Here is a 27,383-nt window from a genome sequence, read left to right as displayed (position 1 = left end):
ACCTTTGTGTGTCATTTCATATAAATCTGTCAATCTCTGATTTGACAAAACAAATATCATAAAACAGTCATATTGATATTGGCATCAGGATAAATTAAGGAAGGTTTTGATATGAACTTTTATTTCTATGTTGGTCATCAAAAATTTTGGATTGACTGACCAATGAGCATGATGAGCTCTTAAATTCCGGACATTCCCCTTTTGACTGTCTACTGAAAATTTTATGCTTTAGATATTTAAAACTGCTTAAAGATATATCATAGTATCGTTTATGGTGCCTTATAAGCTTTTAGTCTGCATTTTCAGTTTTTTTATTAATGGATCCAGCAATTTGAAAAAGAAATTTGAAAAATTTATAAAAGCATACCAAAAAGATTAAAAGTATATGCTTTGACCATATTATACATTCACAGAGCAGTCCCAAATCCAAGTCAACATCTGTTCTTCCTTATAACTGTCAATAAGATTAATGACAAAAAAATCTCTCACCATACTTTGAATACATTTTCAAGATATAATATATAGGAAAAAACAGAGAGATTAATAAAGTTGTGTATTAAATGCATGTATAATCCATGCAACATGTATACAGGTAGCTGTACATTTCAACATATTTCACAAATGTAACTTGTTACATGTACATAACATAACAGGCTTTGGATACAATGTACGAGCACCTTGCTATTATTTCAAACGTGGTTCACCACAATAAATGCATGCATTCAATATACCATTACTGTACAAGTAATAGTTAAGTATTATTCTTTACTTTATAATTATTCTTATTACTGTATTATTCTTTACTTTGATTTTCATATACATCACATCCTATTAACCAACAGGCAACTTTATTTTCGCAAGTGATTTATTGATGAACATGTTTTAATGTGATATTTTCATACATTTGTGCATCATGATTATGTAGAATTTGTCATGTTATGGGTATATCTTTACAGTTCAAAATTTGGACCTGAAACTGGTCAAATGCTTGTTTTCCCTTAAACTAAAATACTATAAAGACAATGATGCTCCTCAAAAACTGTTTAGAGAGATTATCTCCCCTTTTCCATTTTCTGTAAATCAATGTTTATTTGCCATTTATAACATTTGTATTTCAGAGAGGTTATCTCCCCTTTTCCATTTTCTGTAAATCAATGTTTATTTGCCATTTTTAACATTTGTATTTCTTAATATTACTTTTTTGATGAATATTCCATTTATAAAAAAAGTTTGATATCTATTGTTTTTTACCATTTATTATTTAACGTACACATAATTACAGGGATAGTATAAGCTTAGGTTATATGGGGTTATTTCAAAGTCAATTTCAGGCCCAAATTGGCTGAACTGTAGCAGTGAACTATAATAACAGAGAAATATGAAAGAAAGGCAACTAAAGATGTCTTCATTTGGACAACAAGCTTGCTGCTAAAAAAATTATTCCAAATTCAAAAATACTTCTTTTGAATTTGTATCAAGTTAAAAAATTTCAGAAAAATAAAATTTATGCTTATGAAAAATTTAAAATATAATTTGATAGCATACTAATTTATTGCTATAAACTTTGCATCGATAGAATGAATTTACTTTTGAGCATTTTGAAAAGCATGAGTAATCCTAAACAAAGACATAACTATAATCTAAGTGATAATTCTTGGATATATATAACCTAACTCTAGTCACGCCTTGTCATGTTTCTGTGATAACTGTTTATAGTTAGGTCAAAAGGCAGTTTAATTATATTTGCCATATAGCCTTTCAAAAGTCTTAGTTATAGTTAATCCAAAAGCAGTTCAATTATCTTTGACTTAGCCTATCAAAAGCCATGATAGTTATAGTAAGTCCACAGGCAGTTTAATGTCAGTTATCTTTGCCAAAGCCTATCAAAAGCTAAAACATGTTTTGATTTTGTCTTTTTTATCAAAATAACAAATGTCTAGGCAACCTCCTGAGAGGTTTTTAAATTATTTTAAAATTTAAAAAAAAAAATTGAAATTTCTGACACAATATTTTACCTTGTTTAAAGATGTCAGATAGTTACTATGGCAAACAAAATTATCTTTAGTTTTGGCATTGAATACATTTTTACGTGAACTAAAAGCCAAATTCAGACATTCTACCATTCTTCCAGTATTTCTAAAGACAGTTTGAGGTTATATTAAGTATAAAGCATTAAATTAATTGATTACGATCTAATTTGAAATATATTTTTTTTTTATTTTATTTTAACTTAAATACTGTCATGACTGCATGAAAATTGTTCTACACCTAGACTACAAATATTTAATGTAAATTTGTATATACAAAATTAATATGCCCACTACTATGTAATCCTTAACAACTTACAAATACAAGTTCATGAAATAGTACTTTGAGGCAGAAAATTGTACTTTAGGTGGTCACAAGAATACCCGAACAAAGACCACTAATCTATGGGGAAAAAGACTGGCAAGTCTTGTTAATTCAGATTAGAGGATAAAGCCAGAATACCAGGAGAGAACTGCTAACTAAATTATCTATGGAAGAAAAACTTGTTATCCTTGTCAAAAAAGATTCAAAACAAAGACACCTCTTCATTTGCAAATTAAACAGACCAGTGAATATTGAAATGTCCCCTTTTTAACTGAGAAAATCATAAATGTAAATATTGTAAATTATTTATATAGTGTTGGGAAATAAACAAAGTCATGTCAACTTAACAGATAGGGGATTAAATGGTTTTAAAAACAAACTATTGTTGAATTTCTTTCTTTCCAAACAAATCAAATCTAAAATTCATTTTAATCATAATTTTGTGAAGGACTCATATAAATTAGAGAATGTGAAAAAATAATGAAAAAAATGAAAATACAGAGAAATATTAAGAATTAAGCAATTAAAAGATTTGATGTAAACTAATTAAATAAGTGCAAGTCTTCTATTTAAAATGTTTTTAATACTAAATAGTATCATTTACTTTTTCTTACCAAAAAATGAAAATTATGTCATGCCACTGGTTTAATAACAGTTGCAAATATGGTTAAATTTAAATTTCAATAACTGAAACATCATTATTATACAGGACCAAAAACAAATCTGCTAAACTATCTGAAACAAAGAGAGTAGTATATTTATATTCAAATATAATACAAAATGCAAAGAAAATAATGAAATGAAAAAGCGCAAGCAAAGGGGGGGATAATTTGAGCAGACATGACAAAAACGTTGACTAGAGTTTAAGTACCTTGACAGATGAAGCATGAAGGTAGCAACAGCATTGAAAGGTCAAAGTAGAAATTCACCAGGTTGTCGGTCGTAGCCCTTGTTAGCATAATACGGGTAACCAGGTATAGGACTGGTTCCCTCATCAGGTTTCTCTCTCAGCATCTGATACCGAATGTGGCTAAGACGATTGCAGGATAAAAACATCTGTAGGACTACACAAATGGCAGAGGCGAGAGAGCACATGGCTGAAGCTGCTGCGAAGTAGAATCCCCAGTTTAATTCCACCTTTGGATAGGCCTCTAAGACTTTGTAGTAACCAAAGCGGTTTGGGATGGAATCTTTGACTGGTAGGTCCTGCCACATGGCCTGGTCGTTTACAAGCACTTGAATCACACAAAGTATAACTCCTAAAACTTGACATAAAGCTGAAAGAAAAGTCATTCAAATTTATATGTTTAAATCAAGCTATTCTTTCAGGAGTCTTTTACATTGAGGCTTAGGGAGCTACCATTTGATTTTTATGGGAAGGCTAGGATGAAATTTGAAAAAATAGGCAGGACAGGAACTTTGAGTAAAAAAAAAGGCAGGATGAGACACTTGCAAAAAAAAAAGTTAGGATAAACTAAAAAAAGAAAATGCAGAACCGAATAGAGCGAAAAATAAAAAGGCAGGACAGAGATTACAACTAAAAAAAAAATGCAGGACAAAATTTTTCATCCTAGCCCCCCCCCCATAAAAATCAAATGGTAGCACCCTAATCTCAATTATCTTTAAGCATTTTGTTATGTTTTGTATCAAAATTATTTATATCACAATGTTAAATGTAGATATCTCTCATGAAAAGAATCTATTTATTTTTCAACCAGAAATTAGATTAGTAAAAATTTTAGAATTGGAACCAACTTATCAGATATCTTATTTCTTTTTTAACCTATTCATACTGGAGGGGCCTGAATGGAGGGTTCTCATCACGATTCACAGAAAATAAATTTTCATGATCCATAAATACAAGAGTGCACACGCTGAAATGTCTCGCCTTCTATACTAATCATTGATATTATGTTGATAGTCCTAAGTATAAAGTTAAGCTTTATAACAACTGTCACATAAACTTAACATTAACCAAGATAACTAAACACAGACCAATGAACCTTGAAAATGAGGTCAAGGTCAGATGAACCATGCCAGGCAGACATGTACAGCTAACAATGCTTCTATACAACATATATATATAGTTGACCTATTACTTATAGTTTAAGAAAAATAGACCAAAACACAAAAACTTAACACTGTGCAATGAACCGTGAAAATGAGGTCACGGTCAAATAAAACCTGCGCGACTGACATAAAGATCATAAAATATTTCCATACACCAAATATAGTTGACCTATAGCATATAGTATTAGATAAAAAGACCAAAACTCAAAAACTTAACATTGACCACTGAACCATGAAAATGAGGTCAAGGACATTGGACATGTGACTGACAGAAACTTTGTAACATGAGGCATCTATATACAAAGTATGAAGCATCCAGGTCTTCCACCTTCTAAAATATAAAGCTTTTAAGAAGTTAGCTAACACCGCCGCCGGATCACTATCCCTATGTCGAGCTTTCTGCAACAAAAGTTGCAGGCTCGACAATATAAAAAAAAAATCTGTAGAAAAAAACCGATCATGATAGCAAAAATGCACAGATCACAAAGAACAAAAATAAACCCATCAGGCCCCTCATACTGAAACGTCACACAAATGGTAGATTTTAAGAAGATTGATTGGTGATTGCTTAATGTCCAGCGGCAAACATTTCATGCATGTTCAGAACAAGTTGAAAACAATCAGGAATATAAATGATCAGATACTTATCTTACAGTTTTGGCCTCACATACCTATTGCAACCGTAGCACCTGCTAACGCCATCTCTGCAGAAACAACAACCTTGTCACGTGTCAACAACAACACGGCTGAGGCAGTGCATACCAATATACCAATGGTACCAATTAAGTACAGCAACTGGGCAAATTTCAAATAATCTGGAAGAAAAAATGAAAAGTTTTGTTGTTTTAGAATTTTTAAGTGTTGAACATGTTTACAGTGTCTATAAAGGATTACAGTTTGAAGTCTTGATACACATTAAATAAGTACATGTAACTGATGTTCATTCTCTCTCACTGAATCTCCATTTATTGATACATGTATAAGTTACGCATTCTTGCAGATAAGTCATATTAAATATCCTTTATTAAATATACTTGTTATTTGCAGTATACCTCATAGTCAAATGTGTGAGCTTAATTCATTGTAATTGTTGTTTTTTTGGTACTTTTTTTGTATTTTTTATATTGAGATTTCTCCGAAAACTACTAATGCCTCATGTTTGTCTTTTCAAAGTGAAAATACACTTACCAGGTGCACTTGAGCCAATGTCAACATAGTATTCATTGAATAATAATACATTGCTACTATTTTGTTGTATTTTCTGTGGTATATTATTTTATTTTATTATTATTATAACACTTGTTATATATCTTTTATTGTTTGTGTATTGCATATGTTATTGTTTATAATAATATTGTCTGTATGCTATATGCCCTCCTGGGGCCCTAATTTGGTAAATAAAAAATTTCTATTCTATTCTATTCTATACCTGAATATGTGTTTTCTACAAACATGACAATTTTTTTATTTTTTTAAGGTGTGTATGGTCATGATGGTGTATAACCATGGTAACAGGGTAAAAATGTAGTCGGTAAATTGTCAAAAAATATATATTTGGACCATTATACACAGTCAGGATCCTACTTCGTCAAAATTATCTCCCCATTACGCAAGTTCATTTTCACAATCGTAGAAACGGAAGCCATTGTAGGGATGACGCGCTACCAATTTTGCTCTTGGAAACCGATAAATTTATCCATATTGCACCATTACGATCCGTATATGTCAGTTGTATTTTTAAAGACAAATGTATCAACTAGCTAATGAGCATCAGTTAATAATCTTGTCTGCATTGATTCAACTTAAAACTATTGTCTGATCGGTTGTCAGGTGGAATTTTCGAAAATTCATAAACATTTAAAAAAATTCTAAATAAATCTTTCGTGGAAGGGCAGACTAGATTTTTTTAGTGTATGAAGACTATAAACTCTAGTTATCACACACAAAAAATTGGAATTTTTCGAAGATATGTATTTTCATCATCCAACTTGAAAGACTGTCGTCAAGTACTTTCAGTAAAAAAAATAGCTATTCGAACACACCTTCTCTGTTTTTGTGACTCATTAGATAAGTATTTCACTTGACCTATATATTTCATCTTTTAGTACTGTGATTTTTTTCTGTTATAACGTCAACCTGTAGCTTTAATGTATAAAAATGATAGAATTTGAAGCGAGACGATGTATGAAATATTCTTGCTTTGTACGATATCAAGACAAAATACTCAACTCAAACACGCCCTAACATAAAACGGTGCACTCGATTTTCTCTTTTCGATACAATTGTTACCAATTTTTGGAATTTTTTCTTCAGTCACATAATAGAAGGGCAGACACGAAAATTACTGAAGTAATAGATTGATATGGTTTCCGTCCTTGGTAATTTTTTCAAACTAGAGGCTCTAAAGAGCCGGTGTCGCTCACCTTGGTCTATGTGAATATTAAACAATGGACACAAATGGATTCAAGACAAAATTGTGTTTTGGTGATGGTGATGTGTTTGTAGATCTTACTTTACTAAACATTCTTGCTGCTTACAATTATCTCTATCTATAACAGTACTTTCTGTGGAAAATGTTATTGAAAATCTTCAAATTTTAAGAAAATTGTTAAAAATTGACTATGAAGGGCAATAACTCCTTAGGGGGTCAATTGATTATTTTGGTCATACTGACTTATTTTTAGTTCTTACTTTGCTGTACATTATTGCTGTTTACAGTTTATCTCTATCTATAATAATATTCAAGATAATAACAAAAAAACAGCAAAATTTCTTCAAAATTACCAATTCAGGGGCAGCAACCTAACAACCAATTATCCGATTCATCTGAAAATTCCAGGGCAGATAGATCGTGACCTGATCAACAATTTTACTTCCTGTCAGATTTGCTCTTAATGCTTTGGTTTTTGAGTTATAAGCCAAAAACTGCATTTTACCCCATGTTCTATTTTTAGCCATGGCGGCCATCTTGGTTTGTTGGTCAAGTTACCGGACACATTTTTTTAACTAGATACCCCAATGATGATTATGGCTAAGTTTGGTTAAATTTGGCCCAGTAGTTTCAGAGGAGAAGATTTTTCTAAAAGATTACTAAGATTTACGAAAAATGGTTAAAAATTGACTATAAAGGGCAATAACTCCTAAAGTGGTCAACTGACCATTTTGGTCCATGTTGACTTATTTGTACATCTTACTTTGCTGAACATTATTGCTCTTTAAAATGTATCTCTATCTATAATAATATTCAAGATAATAACCAAAAACAGAAAAATTTCCTTAAAATTACAATTTCAGGGGCAGCAACCCAACAACGGAATGTCCGATTCATCTGAAAATTTCAGGGCAGATAGATCTTGACCTGATGAACAATATTACCCCATGTAAGATTTGCTCTAAATTCTTTGGTTTTTGAGTTATAAGCCAAAAACTGCATTTTACCCCTATGTTCTATTTTTAGCCATGGCGGCCATCTTGGTTGGTTGGCCGGGTCACCGGACACATTTTTTAAACTAGATACCCCAATGATGATTATGGCCAAGTTTGGTGTAATTTGGCCCAGTACTTTCAGAGGAGAAGATTTTTGTAAAAGTTAACGACGCCGGACGACAGACGACGGACGCCAAGTGATGGGAAAAGCTCACTTGGCCCTTTGGGCCAGGTGACCTAAAAAATCGGAGGTTATGCATTTTTGTCATCCAACTTGAAAGATACATGTACCCATGTCGTCGACTTGATATCTAATTGTTCTGCTTAACTATGAACTAGATAAATTGAAAACTTATGCAAATGGTGTTTTAAAATAAAACACCTCGAAATTGAGAAGAAAATTGCAATTCTGTTTGTTTCTATTAACTTTTAAAAATTTTGTCACTATAGTAAACAATAAAGTAAACATTTATCGCCTTCTCTAACAAAGAGCTTCGATTGTTTTGTTCTATTTCAACCTGGTTTCCGACTGATACATGTGTTATAGAGCTTTGCTTCCCCAGCCAAGGGAGGCAACAATTATAAGAATAAAATATTATTTATAAATTGGTTTTTTTTTTAATTTATCTCACTATAAACATGATAAATTATAATATAAATTCATAATAAACTGAAGGTTTTCATATGGATCTTTAGTTCTATTTTTAATATTACTGGAAACTTGAAGGTTCATGTGGACCCTATGGCTAAAATGTCCGTATTTTCACCTCAAAATTTACTCTGAGTACAGGCAAACCTGTGCATCTGGAAAAGTTTTAAGGCATAGCATGCCCTAGATAAATAGAATTCAAATGCAATGTATGATTTAGAAAATTCATAACTTAACTGGATTTTGCCGTACACTTTTTTTCGTCCCTGCAGAAGATGATAAAATTAACAAACAGTTGAGTTTACCTTGATATGGTCCACTCAGGTACACAGTTTAAATAACCAACTATTGTCAGGTATCTATTGTCCATCTCATGTCCATGTCAAGCAATACAGCTCACTTCAATTATTACCTGTGGGGGAGTTCTCAAACCTGTTTCCCAACTTAGTTTATTTTGGCACCTTCTGGAGGAATGAAAAAAAGTGCACGGCAAAATCCTGGTAAGTTTTTATTTTTCTAAAACATAAAACATATTTGAAATTTATTTATCTAGGGCATGCTATGCCTGAAATTTTTTACAGATGCGCAGATTTGTCTGTACTCAGAGTAAATTTTGAGGTGAAAATACAGCCATTTTAGCCATAGGGTCCACATGAACCTTAAACCAAGGATTTGTATAGTAAGAGAGTGAAATTACTATTATACCTGGCATGAGCTGGACACTTGATGCTTTGTCGATCATCAATAAATTGATAAATCTGTCTTTATCCATGAAGTACAGTCCAGTATCAATCTCAGTGTCGTTGGCGTATAACTCATCTCCAAAAATCTGGTCGTATAGCGTCAACTTGAACCAGAAGGGCAGCAAACAGCTGACAATAGACACCAGCGAAGAAAACACCAACAATAGACCAGCAATGAGAAGGAAGCCCGAACTAAATATATTATGGAGGCACTCCCCAATCATCTCGCCTGGACTTCTAGATTTGTTATAACTGTATTGTTTATTTTGATACATTGTTTTTTTTCAAATGTTGATTTCCGGTTTCTGTAAACTTTGGAGAAAGTGTTTTCCCGTCACCTGACCTGTCTTATATGCTGACAAACAAAGTCAATTTTTTACTTAAAGATGTGGGAAACAATTTGCAATGGTTATTTAGATTAAAATAAAATCTAACGAAAACTGCATTTCCGCATTCATCACATCTTGGCGTCCACCATTTGCATTTTTCACCTGTCACAGGTAAATTGTTGACTGTTACCTCCTGATTTGAATTTTATTAGGAAACAGTTTTATGAAATTCCTATGAACCAAAAATGATAGATTTTTATATAGAGAATGAAAACGGCCGTTATTTCAAATTGGATAAGAGTTACATTTCTTTGACAATAAAGATACGGACAGACATATATATGGGTCATTTTCAAAAAATGTCGAATTTTGAAATTGAAAAATTTATTAAAAGTTACTTATTATAATAACCCTCTACATAAGCAAATCAAAACAGACAGTACTTTAAGAACAACATATTAAAAGATGCAATCTTAATGATGTCATTCAAGAATATCTTGAAACATTTTTTGATCGGTGGTACAATATTTTGTCTATCCTGTTACCATTTTCAAAGGAAATTTTTGGTTATTAAGAAAAGATTTAGATAAAATGTAAAACTAGTTTTATATAGCCAATAAGTTGGTTTTCAAGAGAATAAACTTCTATATATATTCATTCCGTAAAATAAATTTTTAAATAATCGATTATTTGCCAATTTTCCAGGTTGTACTGAAAAATGCCTCTAAAAATTGGTTTTAAAAGGTTGTAAAAATTACCACCAGTAATGCAAGTCTAAGATAGCAATTTTGTTGGGCATTTTTTCACCCTTTCAAATAAACCCAACATCAAGTAAATCCCTCATAAGTTAGTTTACTTTTCTCTTTATCACCGTGTATCATCAGTACACCGGATATAGGTACTTACTAAGCGGGCATTGCAACTCTTTTTGATAGAAGGTCAATGTGTGTGTGTAATAAGTATAGCTGTTTCAATAATTGGCATTGAAATCTTTCATACATATGTTATTTTTCGGTATTTTATCCCTAAAGAAGCGTTGTGTACGGTGTTTAGATGACCACATAAATCCTTATGTACGGTGCATAGTTAAGTTGTTGTACACCTTACACAAACACTTTATTTTCATACTCGTTTATTACCTAAAAAGTTTCAAGGAAAGAGTAATCGCAGGTAGTTTTATGATAGGTAACTATTACTTTTGCCCTGTATTAGATTTCTTCAGTTAAAACATGTAAATGTCTCAACAACTGTATCGAAATTGAAAGTAAGTGTTGACATTCACAACTATTTGCGCATGTACAAGTTAATTGTTCTTATTAGAATATCAAAGTTCTTTTATGAATAGGAAAATATCGATGCGAAAATTATTTGGGAGCAGGAATTTTAAATGTTGAGAAATGTACATTGAATATTGATAAAGCAAAACAAAGATTTTCGTTACCGTGTAAGGTCAAAATCGATCATGCCCGCTTAGTTAGTACCTATATCCGGTGTACTGATGATACACGGTGGTAACTTGGATATCGTTTTTGGGGACCTTTATAGTTTGTTGTTCAGTGTGAGCCAATGCTCCGTGTTGAAGACCGTAATTCGGCCTATGATGGTTTACTTTTACGAATAGTAACTTAGATGGAGAGTTTTCTTATTGGCACTCATACCACATCTTCTTATATTATTCTGCTCATTATTAGTCATTGATAATTATTTAAGCAGTTTACTTTGCAATTACTACAAAGGTGATAAATTTTATTATATACAGTCTCCTCCATTAATAACTACTGTTTCCTTTGAATCTTAAATAAGAAATAAGATAAAACAAATGTTTGCGTTGTAACGCAAAGGTTTGCGTTGTAACGCAAAGGTTTGCGTTATAACGCAAAAGGTTTGTGTTATAACGTAAAGGTTTGCGTTACAACGCAAAGGTTTGCGTTATAACGCAAAAGTTTGCGTTATATATATATCGCAAAGGTCCGGTTATATCGCAAAAGTTTGCGTTACAACGCAAAGGTTTGCGTTCAACGCAAATGCTTGCGTTTTAACGCAAACATAGAAAGAAAAATAAAAAAAAATGTGTGGCGCTAATACGCTTCCGCGTAGAATATAGTTGGGAAATCTCAACTGGACATCAAGTCCAACTCAACAACAAACACACCCATTCCTGTACACCCAAGTGTAAATTAACATGAACCAAAATGATATTAAAATGTAAGTGTTTTCAGTTTGTTTCTGCATTTGAAGAAATATAGGCAAACACACATATCTCTTCAATTTCTATTTTTTTTTTTGTCGGTCGGAGCGCTTTTCTGGGTTTACCTTCATCAAAATTCCGTTTATTCATTTATTGTTGGCCACTGGGTTTATCTAATGAATGGTGTGATTGTAAATTTCAAGAAAAAAAATTGAAATACGGAATTGAAAGAAACAATATGTAACGGGGTCTGATGATGATCTAGTTTTATTTTGTCCGAACGGGTGCGGATTAAGTGTTGACATTCCAAAATGACAGGCCTTTGTTAACTTTTCCCTAATTCCAATGCTGCTGTCCTGTGTAAACTGCGCTTATACTTTTGGTCATCTATTTTTACAAGCTTCCGGAACCATATTTTCTGTACAGTCCAATAATATTCCAAAACTTGTTAATACACTTGGAACATATAGGGAAAGTTGTAGGCCAAAATAGCAAAGTTCAAAGACAATTTTATTCTTCTTCTTTGTTTTAAAATTCCATTCTAAAAATCATTTTTGCCCGATGTTCAACGACTGCTTGTACTATGCATTTTCGGTAATTAAATCCCGTTTTATTTTCCAAAAGAATTATCTTTTTCTTTTTTGCAAGCATCGTTTTTGGCAACCATTTTAAAACGAATTGGTTTCTTGCGAAATTGCATTAATAGTGTCACACAAATTCCCCGTATTTTCACACAGTATCCTGCATTTCTATATAGTTTGGATTTATACTTTTAAAAAAGATTCATCAGGAAACGGCGTGCATGAGAGTTAAGCTGGGGTCACACATTCACGCTTTTTACTGCCGTCCTTGACAAGACTATTCCCGATTAGAATTTGTCAAAAATCGAAAATATGTGAGGTTGCTTTGGAATGTCCCTCCTAGATGGGAATTTGTATGCGTCTGATCACGTTGCAGGCATATTGCACCCTATCTACATGTATCTATCAATGTATCTCTGTTAAGCGCATCTCCTCATGAACAACTGGATGGATATTGAAGAAATATTTACACGAGAAAGTTATTAATGTTACAGGGGAGATACTCGTTACTTAAATGTATGGCATTACTGACTCTTCTAAACAAAACTCTTCCTGAATGTTTAATAGATTTAAATGTCGGAAACGATAATGGAGAGAGAAAAGAAATGGAGAAGGGAGACGAGGGTGGGAGAAAGGAGAAGAGGGAGCGGGAGTAGGGAGAAACTTACACCCCTGTCCAGCCCCTCAGATATTAACCATTGGAATTTTGCAGGGAAATGTTCTCTCTTGACTTTTCATAGCTTCATCATTGACCAGTTAAAGTTCTCAAAAACTATTACAAAATTAATAAGATTTTATAAGAATTTTACAAATGGCTTATAATTATACATGTGAAAGATTTATAAAAAGAAAATTGGGGGTCAATGGGAATTTTTTTAAGGCATTCAAATTGATAAAACCAGAGGATTTCGAAAATCTGACAAAAATTCCAAACATGACAAGCAAATATCCTTAAAAAAGTTATTACAATTTCATTAACTTTAACCACAGTGTGAATACATGTGGACGCCGCTGCGACGACGACAGCGACGCCGACGATGGAATGTAAACTTGATCATTATTTCTCGCTTTTTCACAGGCTCGACAAAAAAGGGCCATTATACATCCAAATGTACTAGTAATAGGCCGACAATAAAATTATAGAATAATTGATAACTGCATGATAACAATTAAGCCATGTGTCATTTTTAAATAATCGAGGACATTACTAGACTAACAAGATAAGACTTGATTAATAGGCTATTTTTCTTCTTTTTTTTATATATATATAAATAAGGCCGCCGGTTAGTTTTCTCGTTTGAATTGTTTTACATTGTCATATCGGGGCCTTTTACAGCTGACTATGTGGTATGGGATTTGCTCATTGTTGAAGGCCATACGGTGACCTATAGTTGTTAATGTCTGTCATTTTGGTCTCTTGTGGACAGTTGTCTCTATCTGTATCTGTATAATACTGGAAATGAACTCAAAATACTGAGTAAAACTTATCTCATTGGCAATCATACCACATCTTCTTTTTTTATATGCAGATGATCTACCTGATAAAATTTTGCAGCCTACAGGGCAAAATCATCAGGTGGAATTGCATTCAAATGGCAACGTATCGCGGATAAGCCAAGAACACTGATATATAGACATACCTAACACTACAGGGAGATAACTCTGTAAAATCAGCTTAACGTTTTAATTACGTTGTGTTGTAAAGGGTATATTAAGCTTCTCAATGATTAAAATTGGTGTTTGTCAAACTACTATATAACCAGTGTAATTTTTCTGACAAAACGGTTGGTTCAAAAGTTTTGAAATTTTGATATTTTTGTTAAAGGGTCAAAGTAAATACTTTGTCAAAATTTTATGAAAATTAAACGAGCCAAATTTATTTTAGTGAAAGTGTTGGGTACCACCTTAAGCATGCAAAACCTAAATTTTACCCAAGCATCTAACAGCTATTTAGGTTCAACTGACTATGCCAGTAACATCTGCAACTGTAAAGAGACCCCTCATTGCTCTTAAACGAATACACCTCATTTTTTGTTAAAGATGGTGGAGGACCGATTCAATGGTCTGCAATTGATGCATTTTTATCCGGACATTTAACTTGATCTTGACCAGCTGGTCATTAACATATTTTACTTTGATGGAAACACGGAAAATTAAACATCTATTCATTTACTAGAAGGTAGTTAGATGTTACATTGCATGAAAAGCAATAAAAGTTGGAAAAGATATTGTAGCAATGAAATAGTCTACTTAAGACGTGTACAAAATTTTTTTTCAATATACCAATAGTATGACACTCTCCTGCACATTGAATTTCCTTGCTACTAGATGTAACTTTCCATATATTTACATCCCAAACAGCAACTTTACGATTTCTTTTTTACTGCCCTACTGATAACAGAATGGCCCAGAACCTCGGTTTAGCTTCTACCTCGCTGTGTAACTTTTGGGGATACCAACTGTTTATCTTACCACCAAGACCCCCAACCTGTTCCATTTTTCTTATATATATCAAACATCAAAATAAAACAAAACTAATATCATTATACTAAGCATTTTTACATGTAGTGCAGCGAGATCGTTTTAAAGTAATTGATTTAAACACCTTTGATATGACATAAATAAATCAAGCACGACATGGAATAAATTGACACAATTTCACATACGGAATTCCGGGTACAATCTATTTTTAAATACATTATTTACCACCATACATGTATGATTTAACTTGAATTTAATCTGGATACGACTGGATATTATTGGTTGATAAATACATTCATGGAGGTCAATTTCAAATCTGTTGTTTCGCAATGTCGATGTCAAAATTTAAATCAACTATTTTTAATATTTTGTATAATACATGTCCTCTAAATACCAATAATTACAATCGTGATACATCAATGTTTACGTACTGAGGATATATGTGTCTCGTATTTCTGTACCCGTTCTACCCATTCTATGCACTGAAAATAAAATTTTCTGTTTAATTAGATCTTTTATTCATACCACATACATGTCACACTACTATGCTGTGTGGTATAAATTAGGCCAATTGAATACTCAGTGCAGTCAAAGACATAGATACACGTCGCTGTTCAGTGCAAACAGAGAGCAAAAATCCAAATCGTGTGCCGAAGCTAGCTGTGAGATATATTCATTTCATTCAGTATTCTGTGCACTACTTTACACATTACTTTTTAGAACAAAAGATATAATGGTGTCTATCAAATCTTCTATTTTTATGTCAAATCAGGCGTATTGCACGTTTAAAAACAACCGAGACACAACGACAGGTTTTACTCAAGGCGCTACAATAATTAACAGGGCGTTACCCTCAGATATTATTCTATAAACTTTATCCCTCTGTACATACTTATCAACGCCCTTATTAATTTTCCATTTACACAAATCTGAGACTATTATAACACTTATAGTACCAGCACAAATATACCACCTAGAAACGAGTTTTATCTATAAACATTTTTTTATTTGCGAACTTAAGTTCTTTTTCTTAAACAGCACTCCTCATGCTGAATCTCCTTAAATATGATTATTTTTTTTCCAATATCAGTTATAAAAATCCATTTACCAATATACTTGGGGAACTTCTAAGCAAGGATCGAAGCTCGTAATTTCAACGACTTCAATACAAAAGTATAGCTATCCATAGCCTGGGATCCGGCCCAATCTAGCTGCGCGTCGTAAGACTGACAAGATTAGCCAGGACCCCAGGCTAAGCTATCCATTGCTTGTATTCAAAGTAAATCGGTTCTTTCAAGTTATGGACACAATGATATTTTTTTCAACATCACTGAAAATGCTCGAACTCTTTGCAACCATTTGACAAAAATGCAGTTATCAGTTGTCAATGCATGTATCCCTGAAAAAAAAGAAGAAAAAACTAAATTTCGCAGAACACGTACACATGAACATGATCGAAAAGGATAACATGTATAATGAAAAAAAATAAGTATACCAAAGTAAATCAACCAGCAACACACAACCTAGAAAATTGCGAGCAAACAAAGACATGCATGATGTATTTTTTTAATTTTAGTTTCTAGTGTACAATTCGGAAATTAGTATGGCGTTCATTATCACTGAACTAATATATATTTGTTTAGGGGCCAGCTGAAGGACGCCTCCAGGTGCGGGAATGTCTCGCTACATTGAAGACCTGTTAGTGACCTTCTGCTGTTGTTTTTTCTATTGTCGGGTTGTTGTCTCTTTGACACATTCCCCATTTCCATTCTCAATTTTATGTATTAGGATAAAATCAAATTACCAATCCCCAATGAATGTGATACAAAATCACTTTATAAAAGTGAGCAGCATATTTATTAGAATAACGTACGTGACGCCTGAGTGTCACATGCGAAGTATCCTGCAGATACTGCTTACCCCTCCGAAGCACCTAAGATCAACTCCAGTGTAAAACATTCGGAATTATTATCAAAAATTCGCCCGATCATATCAAATATATTATATAATATATATAACAAAGGGAGAGGGATAGGATACCGCTAACATGTTTAACCCCGCCACATTATGTATGTCACGATGTTCCTGTCTCAAATCAGGAGCCTGTAATTCATGCAGTGGTTGTCGTATATTGATGTGTTACATATTTGTTTATTTTTTGTACATAAATTAGTCCGTTATAGTTTTATCGTTTTTGAATTGGTTTACATTTGTCATTTCTAAGCCTTTTATAGCACTGAGTATAGCTGACTATGCGGTATGGGCTTTGCTCATTGTTGAAGGCCGTTTGGTGACCCGTAGTTGTTAATTTCTGTGTCATTTGGTCTCTTGTGGAGAGTTGTCACATTGGCAATCATACCACATCTTCTTTTTTATATAAAGTAATACAACATATTATTTCACCGTGTAACTGTATCATGTAGTATATAAGTGTGTATAAATAATGTAAAATGTGCGGGAAGTGACGCAAATTAGTCGACCTATGTACAAATTGACCTTTAAGTAAATTTTGTGTGACCCTGTATTACCTTTTTAACTAAATATCACTGGGATAAAGCTGATGACCGTAACTGCATTCACGGTCATCCCAAGATGTCGGATGAAAAATTAGGTCAGTTTCTGTATTGTCTGTTAAAGTGTTTCTATATCAGTTTCTTTACAAATCATAGTATGATACATTGAAACGATGTAAATTTATAAAAGAATCACTCGAAAATCACTAATTACTTCCGAGAAATGTGCATGAAACGGGGAATTCGATTTGAAAAAATCGTTAAGATGACCGTAAATCATAATCAAAATATTTTCAAGATGACCGTAACATAAAACAAGGATGACCGTGATTGGTAAAAAGATGACCGTAACTTGTAAAGGATGACCGTAATTTGTAAAGACTGATTGTAATTTATATAGGACGACCGTAACTTTTATAGGATGATCATCAATTCTAAGAAATATCCGTATTGTATTCAAAGTTTTTTTGTTGAGTTTGTCGATCTCAATAAGGGCTCGGTTAGCGGATATAAATATGTTTCATTTTCTTTTTAACCGGATTTTTGTGACAAAAATGTCGGTTATTGATTTGGGGATGTAAGGCGGGCAAGCGGGCTGGCGGGCTGCAATCAAATGTTGTCCGTGCATTAACTCATGAACCGTTCAACCAAAGCTTTTAAAATTTTAATGTGTTGTGACTAACAACTAAATGAAGGTCAAGTTCAATAATGGCGATTTTGACTTTTACCGTTCAGGAGTTATGGTTCTTGAAAGATTGAAAAATGGAGTTTCAAGTCGTGTCCGTGCATTTACGCATGCACTGTTCTACCTAAGCTAGCTTCCCAAATTTTAATATGTTGTTACTGATGACAAAATGGAGGTCAAGTTCAATAATGGCGATTTTGACTTTTACCGTTCAGGAGTTATGGTTCTTGAAAGATTGAAAAATGGAGTTTCCAGTCGTGTCCGTGCATTTACGCATGAAATGTTCTACCTAAGCTTCCCAAATCTTAATATGTTGTTACTGATGACAAAATGGAGGTCAAGTTCAATAATGACGATTTTGACTTTTACCGTTCAGGAGTTATGGTTCTTGAAAGATTGTGAAATGGCGTTTCCATTCACGTTGTTGCATTTACTCATGAACCATTCAATCTAAGCTTTTCAAATTTTAAGATGTTGATACTGATGACAAAATGGAGGTCAAATTGATATTGAAGATTTTCACTTTCACCATTCATCAGTAATGGTTCTTGTAATATTGCCAGGACACAAATAAATATTAATAAATCCGGTTTGCTGTCGTTGTGACAGCCTCTTGTTTTGAACTATAATATAATTGGCCATATTTAGGATTTATAACAATGATAGTAAATTGCATATTTCTCGTAAACAATGAAATATTTATTGATATCGACGTTAAAATTTTAACACAAATTGACAGCGATACGACGAAAATTTGAAGAAACATGAATGTATCCCTAGTACACGGATGCCTCATCTAAACTATCATTTTCTATGTTTAGTGGACTATGAAAATGAGATAAAACTGTAATTTGGCTTTAGAATTAAAAAGATCATACCATAGGGAAAATGTGTACTAGGTTTCAATTTTATTTAACTTGAAGCTGGTCAAACGGACAAACAAACAGACGAACGTACACACAGACCAGAAAAACATAATGCCAATAAATGGAGCATTAAAAACATTAATAATGCATACGAATATTTGGTAATCGAGCCCATGTGTATGGTTCCAGAGGAATTAAGCAGATTAAAATCTTAATTTGTCTTGATATATGCAGGCGGAAACACTTTTGAATAGAGCAAAAGAATCGAAGCTCTGTGTTTATCGAGAAAGCGATAAATGTTAACTGTAATGTTTGATATAGTAACAAAATTTTAAAAAGTTAATAGAAACAAATAAAACGACAATTTTCTTATTTTAAAAACACCATTTGCATAAGTTTTCAATGTATCAATTACATAGTAATGCAAAACAATAAGATATCAAGTCGACGACATGGTTCTTATCGGGGCCTTTTATAGCTGACTATGCGGTATGGGCTTTGCTCATTGTTGAAGGCCTTACGGTTACCTATAGTTGTCAATGTTTGTGTCATTTTGGTCTTTTCTGGATAGTTGTTGTTCAGGACTGTGTTCATTAGACTCATTGGCAATAATACCACATCTTCTTTTTTATATGTAGTATCTAGTTGGATGTAGAAAATGCATAACCTCCGATTTTTTTTTTATCATGGACGGAGAACATATCAATCTTTTAGTTCAGAAATTTTCGTGTCTGCCCTTCCATTATGTGGATCAAGAAAAAATGCCCCAAAACAGGTAACGATTGTATCGAAAAGAGAAAAATCGAGTGCACCTTTTTATGCTAGGGCATGTTTGGGGTGTATATTTTGTCTTTAAAACGTACAAAGCAAGAGTATTTTATATAGCATCTCGCTTCAGATTCTATCATTATTATATATCAAAGCTACAGGTTGAATTTATAACGTAAAAAAATTACAGTACGAAAAAGATAAAATATATGGGTCAAGTGAGATACCTATCTAATGAATCACAAAAACAGAGTAGGTGTGTTCGAATAGCTATTTTTTCTAAAAGTACTTGACGACAGTCTTTTAATTTGGATGATGAAAATGGATATCTTCGAAAAAATATGATTTTCTTGTGTGTGATAACTAGGGTTTATAATCTTCAACCACTGAAAATGTTTAGTCTGCCCTTCCACGAAATATTTAATTACAATTTTTTTAAATGCTTAAGAATTTTCAAAAATATTTTTAAGTTGAATCAATGCAGACAAGATCATTAACTAATGCTCATTAGCTAGTAGATACATTTGTCTTTTAAAATATAACTGACATATAACGATCGATCGTAATGGTGCTATGTGGATAAATTTATCAGTTTTCAAGAGCAAAATTGGCAGACCGTCATCCGTACAATGGCTTCCATTTCTACGATTGTGAGCATGAACTGGCGTAATGGGGAGATAGTTTTGAAGAAGTAGAATCCTGACTGTATGAATAACATTTCTGTATATATACAAATTGACAACGTTCCGCCTTGTGATACGCTTTTCGTACAATACTATTTTAAGGATCTACTTTGCTGGAGATCACCTTCACTAGTTTATTCGAATGATATTTTCAAAATATTTCTGTTATTTTATTTGCACGACAAAATGAAAGACGATATAATATCAATTGGTGTACATGCAATTTTTTGGCATTTTTAAAAATGTGTATTTATTATATGTCATTAAAAGGAATCCCAGAAACAAACAAAAATCTTTTGTCGAGCAGTTGAAGGCTGTGCACCCCATTTTTTTTTTATTATGCTTGTAAGGTGTCATTTTATCGCGCTTTTGTGGCATGTTTTCCTTCCAGTTCATTTGCATGTCTTTTGGCAATCCTTTGATACAAAAAGATAGTTATATAATTACGGATATTTCTTAGAATTGAGGGTCATCCTTTAAAAGTTACGGTCATCATTTACAAATTACGGTCATCTTAAAAGCAGTTACGGTCAGCCTTGTTATGAATCGCTGATTCTGTTACGGTCATCTCGATTGTGATTTACGGTCATCTTGGCGATTTTTTCAAATCGAATTTCCCGTTTCATGCACATTTCTCAGAAGTAATTAGTGATTTCTGAGTGATTCTTTTATAAATTTACATCGTTTCAATGTATGATTTGTAAAGAAAATGATATAGAAACACTTTAACAGACAATACAGAAACTGACCTAATTTTTCATCCGACATCTTGGGATGACCGTGAATGCAGTTACGGTCATCAGCTTTACCCCAGTGAATATACGGTTTTACAATTGAACAGTTGATTTATTGTCCATTCATTTTAAGCAAGTAAAAATATTAAAACATAAAATCGGCGGAGAAAACGACAGCCGTTTACTAACATAGTTTTCCTTATTTCGATCCGGAAATTATTTCGGGCTTAATTGGTGAAAAATATACAATGAACATTACACAGTATCAAACCGTTGGTAGGGATTTTTTAAAAGAGTGACCTGATAGGAAGTTCCGTCTGAAAAATAAGGAACTGCATGGTTCAGATGAGGGTTCAGGCTAATTTTCGTCGATCTTTTTTTTTTTGATAATAACAAAATGTAACAACATTTTACAACCTCAACCCTTGCCAAAGGTCCCGGATCATGTTGGGGTCTACATTTCTATATTGTTTGATAATATATTTCGGCCATTCTGTTTTCAATATATGTTTTTTCCATTAGTCCATCGATTCTTTATTTTTTACTGCATAAGCACCCTCGTAATTCTCATTATATTCTACCATGGAGACCATATCTGTCAGTAGCGGATCCAGAACTTTTTCTAAGGGGGGCCCACTGACTGACCTAAGGGGGGGGCCACTCCAGTCATGCTTCAATGATTCCCTATATAATCAACCAATTTTTTTCCACAAAAGGGGGGCCCCCTGGATCCGCCTATGTCTGTCAAAAATCTCCTAAAAACTTTCGTTTTCTTATCATTCATATTACCACAAGTTGTAGTAATAAATTAAAGCATACATTCAACTTCCATTTAATTAATGTGGACTTCTCAAGAAATTTTGATATCACAACTTTTTGTCATGTTGAGTTGTTTCCCTTTGAATGTTTTTAAATTTACATTATATCATTTTGGCGAAAGCTAGTCATATTCGAAGAAAAACAATGTTTTTAAAGTAAACAAAATCATTGAAAATTATCATTCATTGAATAAGATAAAATTAAGGTTACCATCCCGTAATACCTAATCGAGTTATTTTCGGGTATATCCGGATTTTTGTAATCTTCACGGACGTTTCAACCTGTGAATTCTACGCAAATTTCTTCCTATTGAAAACAGCACACACAGAAATGTCTCGCCTTCTTTACTAATCATTGATATTATGTTGATAGACCCCAATGTAAAGCTTAATTACAACTGTCACATAAACTTAACAATAACCAAGAAATCTAAACATTGATCAAAGAACCACGAAAATGATGTCAAGGTCAGCTGAACCATGCCAGGCAGACATTTACAGATTACAATTCGTCCATACAAAAAATATAATTGACCTATTGCATATAGTATTAGAAAAAAAGACAAAAACTCTAAAACTTAAATTTGTCCACTGAACCATGGAACTGAGGTCAAGGTCAGATGACACCTGCCAGCTAGACATGTACACCTTACAACCATTCCATACACCAAATATAGTAGACCTATTGCATACAGTATAAGAAAAACAGACCAAAACACAAAAACTTTACTATAACCACTGAACCATGGAAATGAGGCCAAGGTCAGATGACACCTGCCAGCTAGACATGTACATCTTACAGTCATTCCATACACCAAATATAGTAGATCTATTGCATACAGTATAAGAAAAACAGACCAAAACACAACCAGGTGCTCCGCAGGGCGCAGCTTTATACGACCGCAGAGGTCGAACCCTAAACAGTTGGGGCAGGTATGGACAAAACATTCAAGCGTGATACAGCTCTGAATTTGGATTGTGATCAAATTTTTGACATTACATGGGTTTTTTTTTACACAAAACAAATGTCAAGATTTTACAAATCAATTAAAGATTTCTTCTTCAAACTTTTTAAATCTAAATTTAAATAGTTGACACAGCATAGGTTTCTGACACAGAATGAATGTGGTCTAATGAACTTAAAAGTTTTTTTTTGCCTTTGAGCAATTCACCGTGCTGTTGAATATTAATCCTCTCAAAAAAATGTTTGAAGAAATTTTCTTTTTATTTATGAAATCTGAAATAAGAAAAATTTAACCCCCCCCCTTTTTTTTCACATCCCAGTTTCCCTTTTTCCAAAACTGATATCAATTCAAATTTCTAATGGAGTTTGCAACAATAACTACTCTTTTAAATACATCATAAAATATTAAAATGTAAAATAAAGTGCTTGTTATCACTGAATGGTAAAGATTGGTTGGTAGTAAAAGTGAATATACATTGTTTATTGTATAAAACAATAAAAAAAACTTCATCAACAACATATTATATTGGCAAATTTCCAATGAAGTTATTTACATAAAGTTATTGGCAAATAAAAATAGAAAATGACATCATAGTCATGTCTGGCAAATGTCCAACATACATTATCTAAAAACATTTTAGATAAGATAAGGAAAAAAAGCTTCATCAGCAACATTTTATATTAGCAAATTTCCAATGAAGTTATTTACATAAAGTTATTGGCAAATAAAAATAGAAAATGACATCATAGTCATGTCTGGCAAATTTCCAACATATATTATCAACTACTAGTCTATACAAAGAAAGATAACTCCAATTGAAAATTAATTGCTATTGCACAATATTGTGCAATTAGATATTTTTTGCTATTGTGCAATACTGTGCAATTAAAAATTTCTTGCTATTGCACAATACTTGATATGGAATCCTGATTTGGACCAACTTGAAAACTGGGCCCATAATCAAAAATCAAAGTACATATTTAGATAAAGCATATCAAATAAGCCCAAGAATTTAATTTTTGTTAAAATCAAACTTATTTTAATTTTGGACCGTTTGGACCTTAATATAGACCAATTTGAAAACTGTTAGATTTGGCATATCAAAGAACCCATTTATTCAATTTTTGATGAAATCAAACAAAGTTTAATTTTGGACCCCCATTTGGACCAACTTTAAAACTAGGCCAATAATTAAAAATCTAAGTACATTTTTAAATTCAGCATATCAAAGAACCTCAAGGATTCAATTTTTGTTAAAATCAAACTAAGTTAAATTTTGGACCCTTTGGACCTTAATGTAGACCAATTTGAAAACGGAACCAAAAATTAAGAATCTACATACATAGTTAGATTCGGCATATCAAAGAACCCCAATTATTCAATTTTTGATAAAATCACACAAAGTTCAATTTTGGACCCTTTGGGCCCCTTATTCCTAAACTGTTAGGACCAAAACTCCCAAAATCAAACCCAACCTTCCTTTTATGGTCATAAACCTTGTGTTTAAATTTCATAGATTTCTATTTACTTATACTAAAGTTATGGTGCAAAAACCAAAAATGATGCTTATTTGGGCCCCTTTTTGGCCCTTATTCATAAACTGTTGTGACCTCAACTCCAAAAATCAATCCCAACCTTCTTTTTGTGGTCATAAACCTTGTGTTAAAATTTCATTGATTTCTATTTACTTATACTAAAGTTATTGTGCGAAAACCAAGAATAATGCTTATTTGGGCCTTTTTTGGCCCTTAATTCCTAAACTGTTGGAACCAAACCTCCCAAAATCAATCCCAATCTTTCTTTTGTGGTCATAAACCTTGTGTCAAAATTTCATAGATTTCTATTCCCTTAAACTAAAGTTATAGTGCGAAAACCAAGAAAATGCTTATTTGGGCCCTTTTTGGCCCCTAATTCCTAAAATGTTGGGACCAAAACTCCCAAAATCAATCCCAACCTTCCTTTTGTGGTCATAAACCTTATGTTAAAATTTCATTGATTTCTATTCACTTTTACTAAAATTAGAGTGCGAAAACTAAAAGTATTCGGACGACGACGACGACGACGACGACGCAGACGACGACGCCAACGTGATAGCAATATACGACCAAAAAATTAAAATTTTTGCGGTCGTATAAAAACTTATTTATAACCACTGAACCATGAAAATAGAAACCTGACAGTTGGACATGTACACCTTACAGTCCTTCCATACACAGAATATACTAGACTTATTGCTTATAGTATCTGAGATATAAACTTGACCACCAAAACTAAACCTTGTTCACGGATCCATTAAATGAGATCGAGGGCAAGTGAAAACTGTCTGATGGGCATGATGACCTTGCAAGGTATTCACATTCCAAATATAGTTATCCTATTACTAATAATAAGAGAGAATTTAACATTACAAAAAATCTTAACTATTTTCAAGTAGTCAATGAACCCTGAAAATGAGGTCAAGGACATTGGACATGTGACTGACGGAAACTTCGTAACATGAGGAATCCATATACAAAGTATAAAGCATCTAGGTCTTCCACCTTCTAAAACATAAAGCGTTTAAGAAGTGATCTAACGCCGCCACCGCCGCCGCCAGATCACTATCCCTATGTTGAGTTTCTGCGGCAAAAGTCGCAGGCTCGATAAAAAACGGCGATGCTTTTATAACTGCTGATTTTTAGGTGCGCGTTTCGTCTACACAAGACTCATCAATGACGCTCGAATCCCAAAAAAATAAAAAAGTCAAATAAAGTACGAAGTTGAAGAGCATTGAGGACTAAAATTCCTAAAAGTTTTGCTAAATGTATTGTATTTCACTGGCTTCTATAGATGCTAAAATTAAAAATATGATACCATTCATTTGTTGAGTATTTTGTTTACCATTGGGGAACTTCCATAGTCATGCAATAAGATTGGTTGCCTCTATGGCAATTGAAAAAAAATTGACTTGAGAGTTAATTCTCCCACCTTTTTCACGTGAAATGAAAGCAGGTATGATCGCATTTACTTCACTTTAAATAGTGAAATATTTAGAACCCGAGGACGCAATATAAAAAGAGAGTTATATTAAAGTCAAAGAATTGACGACCTCTAACAGTGGCTGGTGGTGAAGGGGTGTTCCGGGGTTTGTAACCCCCTCTTTTTTATATATATACCATCAATGTATAAATAATTTGAATGGGGACATATGGTTAGAACCCACCATCCCCTTTTTCCTGGTCGGTTGGGAACCCCACCTTTTAAAAATTGCTGCTTATAATGCATGTATGATTATTTCAGTGCAGATTATTTTCTAAGAGGCCATGCATCGATATTGATATTGGGTTGTAAATCACGATTTTTAGTAATAGTATAGATGCTGTTACATCTTCTATTAAAACCCATTATCCTAATTTTAACCAGCTTGACTCAAACTCTAAACTTAAAACTATTCTAGATCCCAATAAAGATATTTTGTCTAGTGTTGTAGACTATATAAAGCAATCTATGGAATTGCGAAAATAAGGTCCACATTGGTCAATTATTATATACATCTATATATAGATATATGTTATTAATATCAACTTCACTTTTTAAAAACATTTATCATGTATAGTTATGTGTCTTGTCACTTGTGTATACATTGTACTATGTTTGCATTTTAACCCGTCAGGGTTTCATGTTTTTTGCAATAAAGATTATTATATATATTAAAGACATTGGTTTTCTACTAAGTGGGATTGTGATTAACCCTTACACACCACAAGAAAATAGTTAAAAACACTTTAATTGTGGTTTTCTTTCAATGTATTTTTAAAGAAATATATGAAACCGTAACTTGTTCATATTTACCTTTTCACGCAATAAAAATTTCTCACACTAAAAAAATAAGATATCATTGGGTTCCCTTCTTCTTGTGAACACAAAATATCAAATTTACTTTCATACTTTTAAACCATTGAATTTTAAAACTTTATAAATGTTTACAACTACGAAACAAAACATATATCCATTTCTTAAAGTTATCGTGTCTATAACTACCGGGAAAATGAAACCTTTATTTCTTTAAACGACCTATTTATAAAAGGATATTTATGTGTATTCTCCTTATATTATCTTTAACAGCGACATATCTCGTCTGTAAGATCCTGTTCCAATTTCATAACTTGGTGATCCATTTTCATTTTCGTGTCTTCAACTTCCTTAGCTATTTATAATATATGACGGCTGCGTCGGATAGAAATCGACCTTATGCAAGTGCTTGTATACTGGTTTATCGACAAGACTTTGATTGATTTTGAAACTTTTTGTAAGGGTCTTATAATAGTTCTATTTTCAAACAGTAACAGGTTTCCGTTGGGATGTTTTCAGTCCTAAATAGGAAATCAGATGTATTGATACTGATTTATATAAGTTCGATTTTTATCCGACGAAGACGAAGACCATATATCTCATATTTTTATAGGTGACTGGTCACCATATCAACCGAACTTTGTGAAATCTTTCTTGTACTCAATATGCACGAAATATTTTTCACTCATTGAACGTTAAAC

At 32.8% G+C, this 27,383-nt stretch overlaps 1 protein-coding gene across 1 annotated transcript; it reads right to left on the bottom strand.

Moving 5' to 3' along the window:
- Positions 1-1,596: 1,596 nt before the first annotated feature.
- Positions 1,597-26,875, bottom strand: LOC139499588 (uncharacterized). Its single transcript, XM_071288340.1, has 4 exons — positions 26,683-26,875; positions 9,203-9,801; positions 5,094-5,237; positions 1,597-3,629 (listed from the first exon to the last, which is right to left on the bottom strand). Exons 2-4 carry the CDS (start codon positions 9,513-9,515, stop codon positions 3,265-3,267), a joined length of 822 nt encoding a protein of 273 aa, XP_071144441.1. The 5' UTR covers positions 9,516-9,801; positions 26,683-26,875; the 3' UTR covers positions 1,597-3,264.
- Positions 26,876-27,383: the final 508 nt, after the last annotated feature.

This window comes from Mytilus edulis, chromosome 12 (assembly GCF_963676685.1).
Source record: "Mytilus edulis chromosome 12, xbMytEdul2.2, whole genome shotgun sequence".
Taxonomy (NCBI): Eukaryota; Metazoa; Mollusca; class Bivalvia; order Mytilida; family Mytilidae; genus Mytilus; species Mytilus edulis.
This window is presented reverse-complemented; position numbering and strand designations above follow the sequence as displayed.

What these genes read in the sequence shown, in the direction of transcription:
- LOC139499588 (XM_071288340.1), bottom strand. Translation starts at nt 9,515, where the DNA reads ATGTATCAAAATAAACAATACAGTTATAACAAATCTAGAAGTCCAGGC. An exon ending in AAGTGTCCAGCTCATGCCAG is followed by an intron (nt 5,238 to 9,202) that starts GTATAATAGTAA and finishes TTTTTCTTCCAG; the next exon opens with ATTATTTGAAATTTGCCCAG. An exon ending in AGGTGCTACGGTTGCAATAG is followed by an intron (nt 3,630 to 5,093) that starts GTATGTGAGGCC and finishes CTTTTCTTTCAG; the next exon opens with CTTTATGTCAAGTTTTAGGA.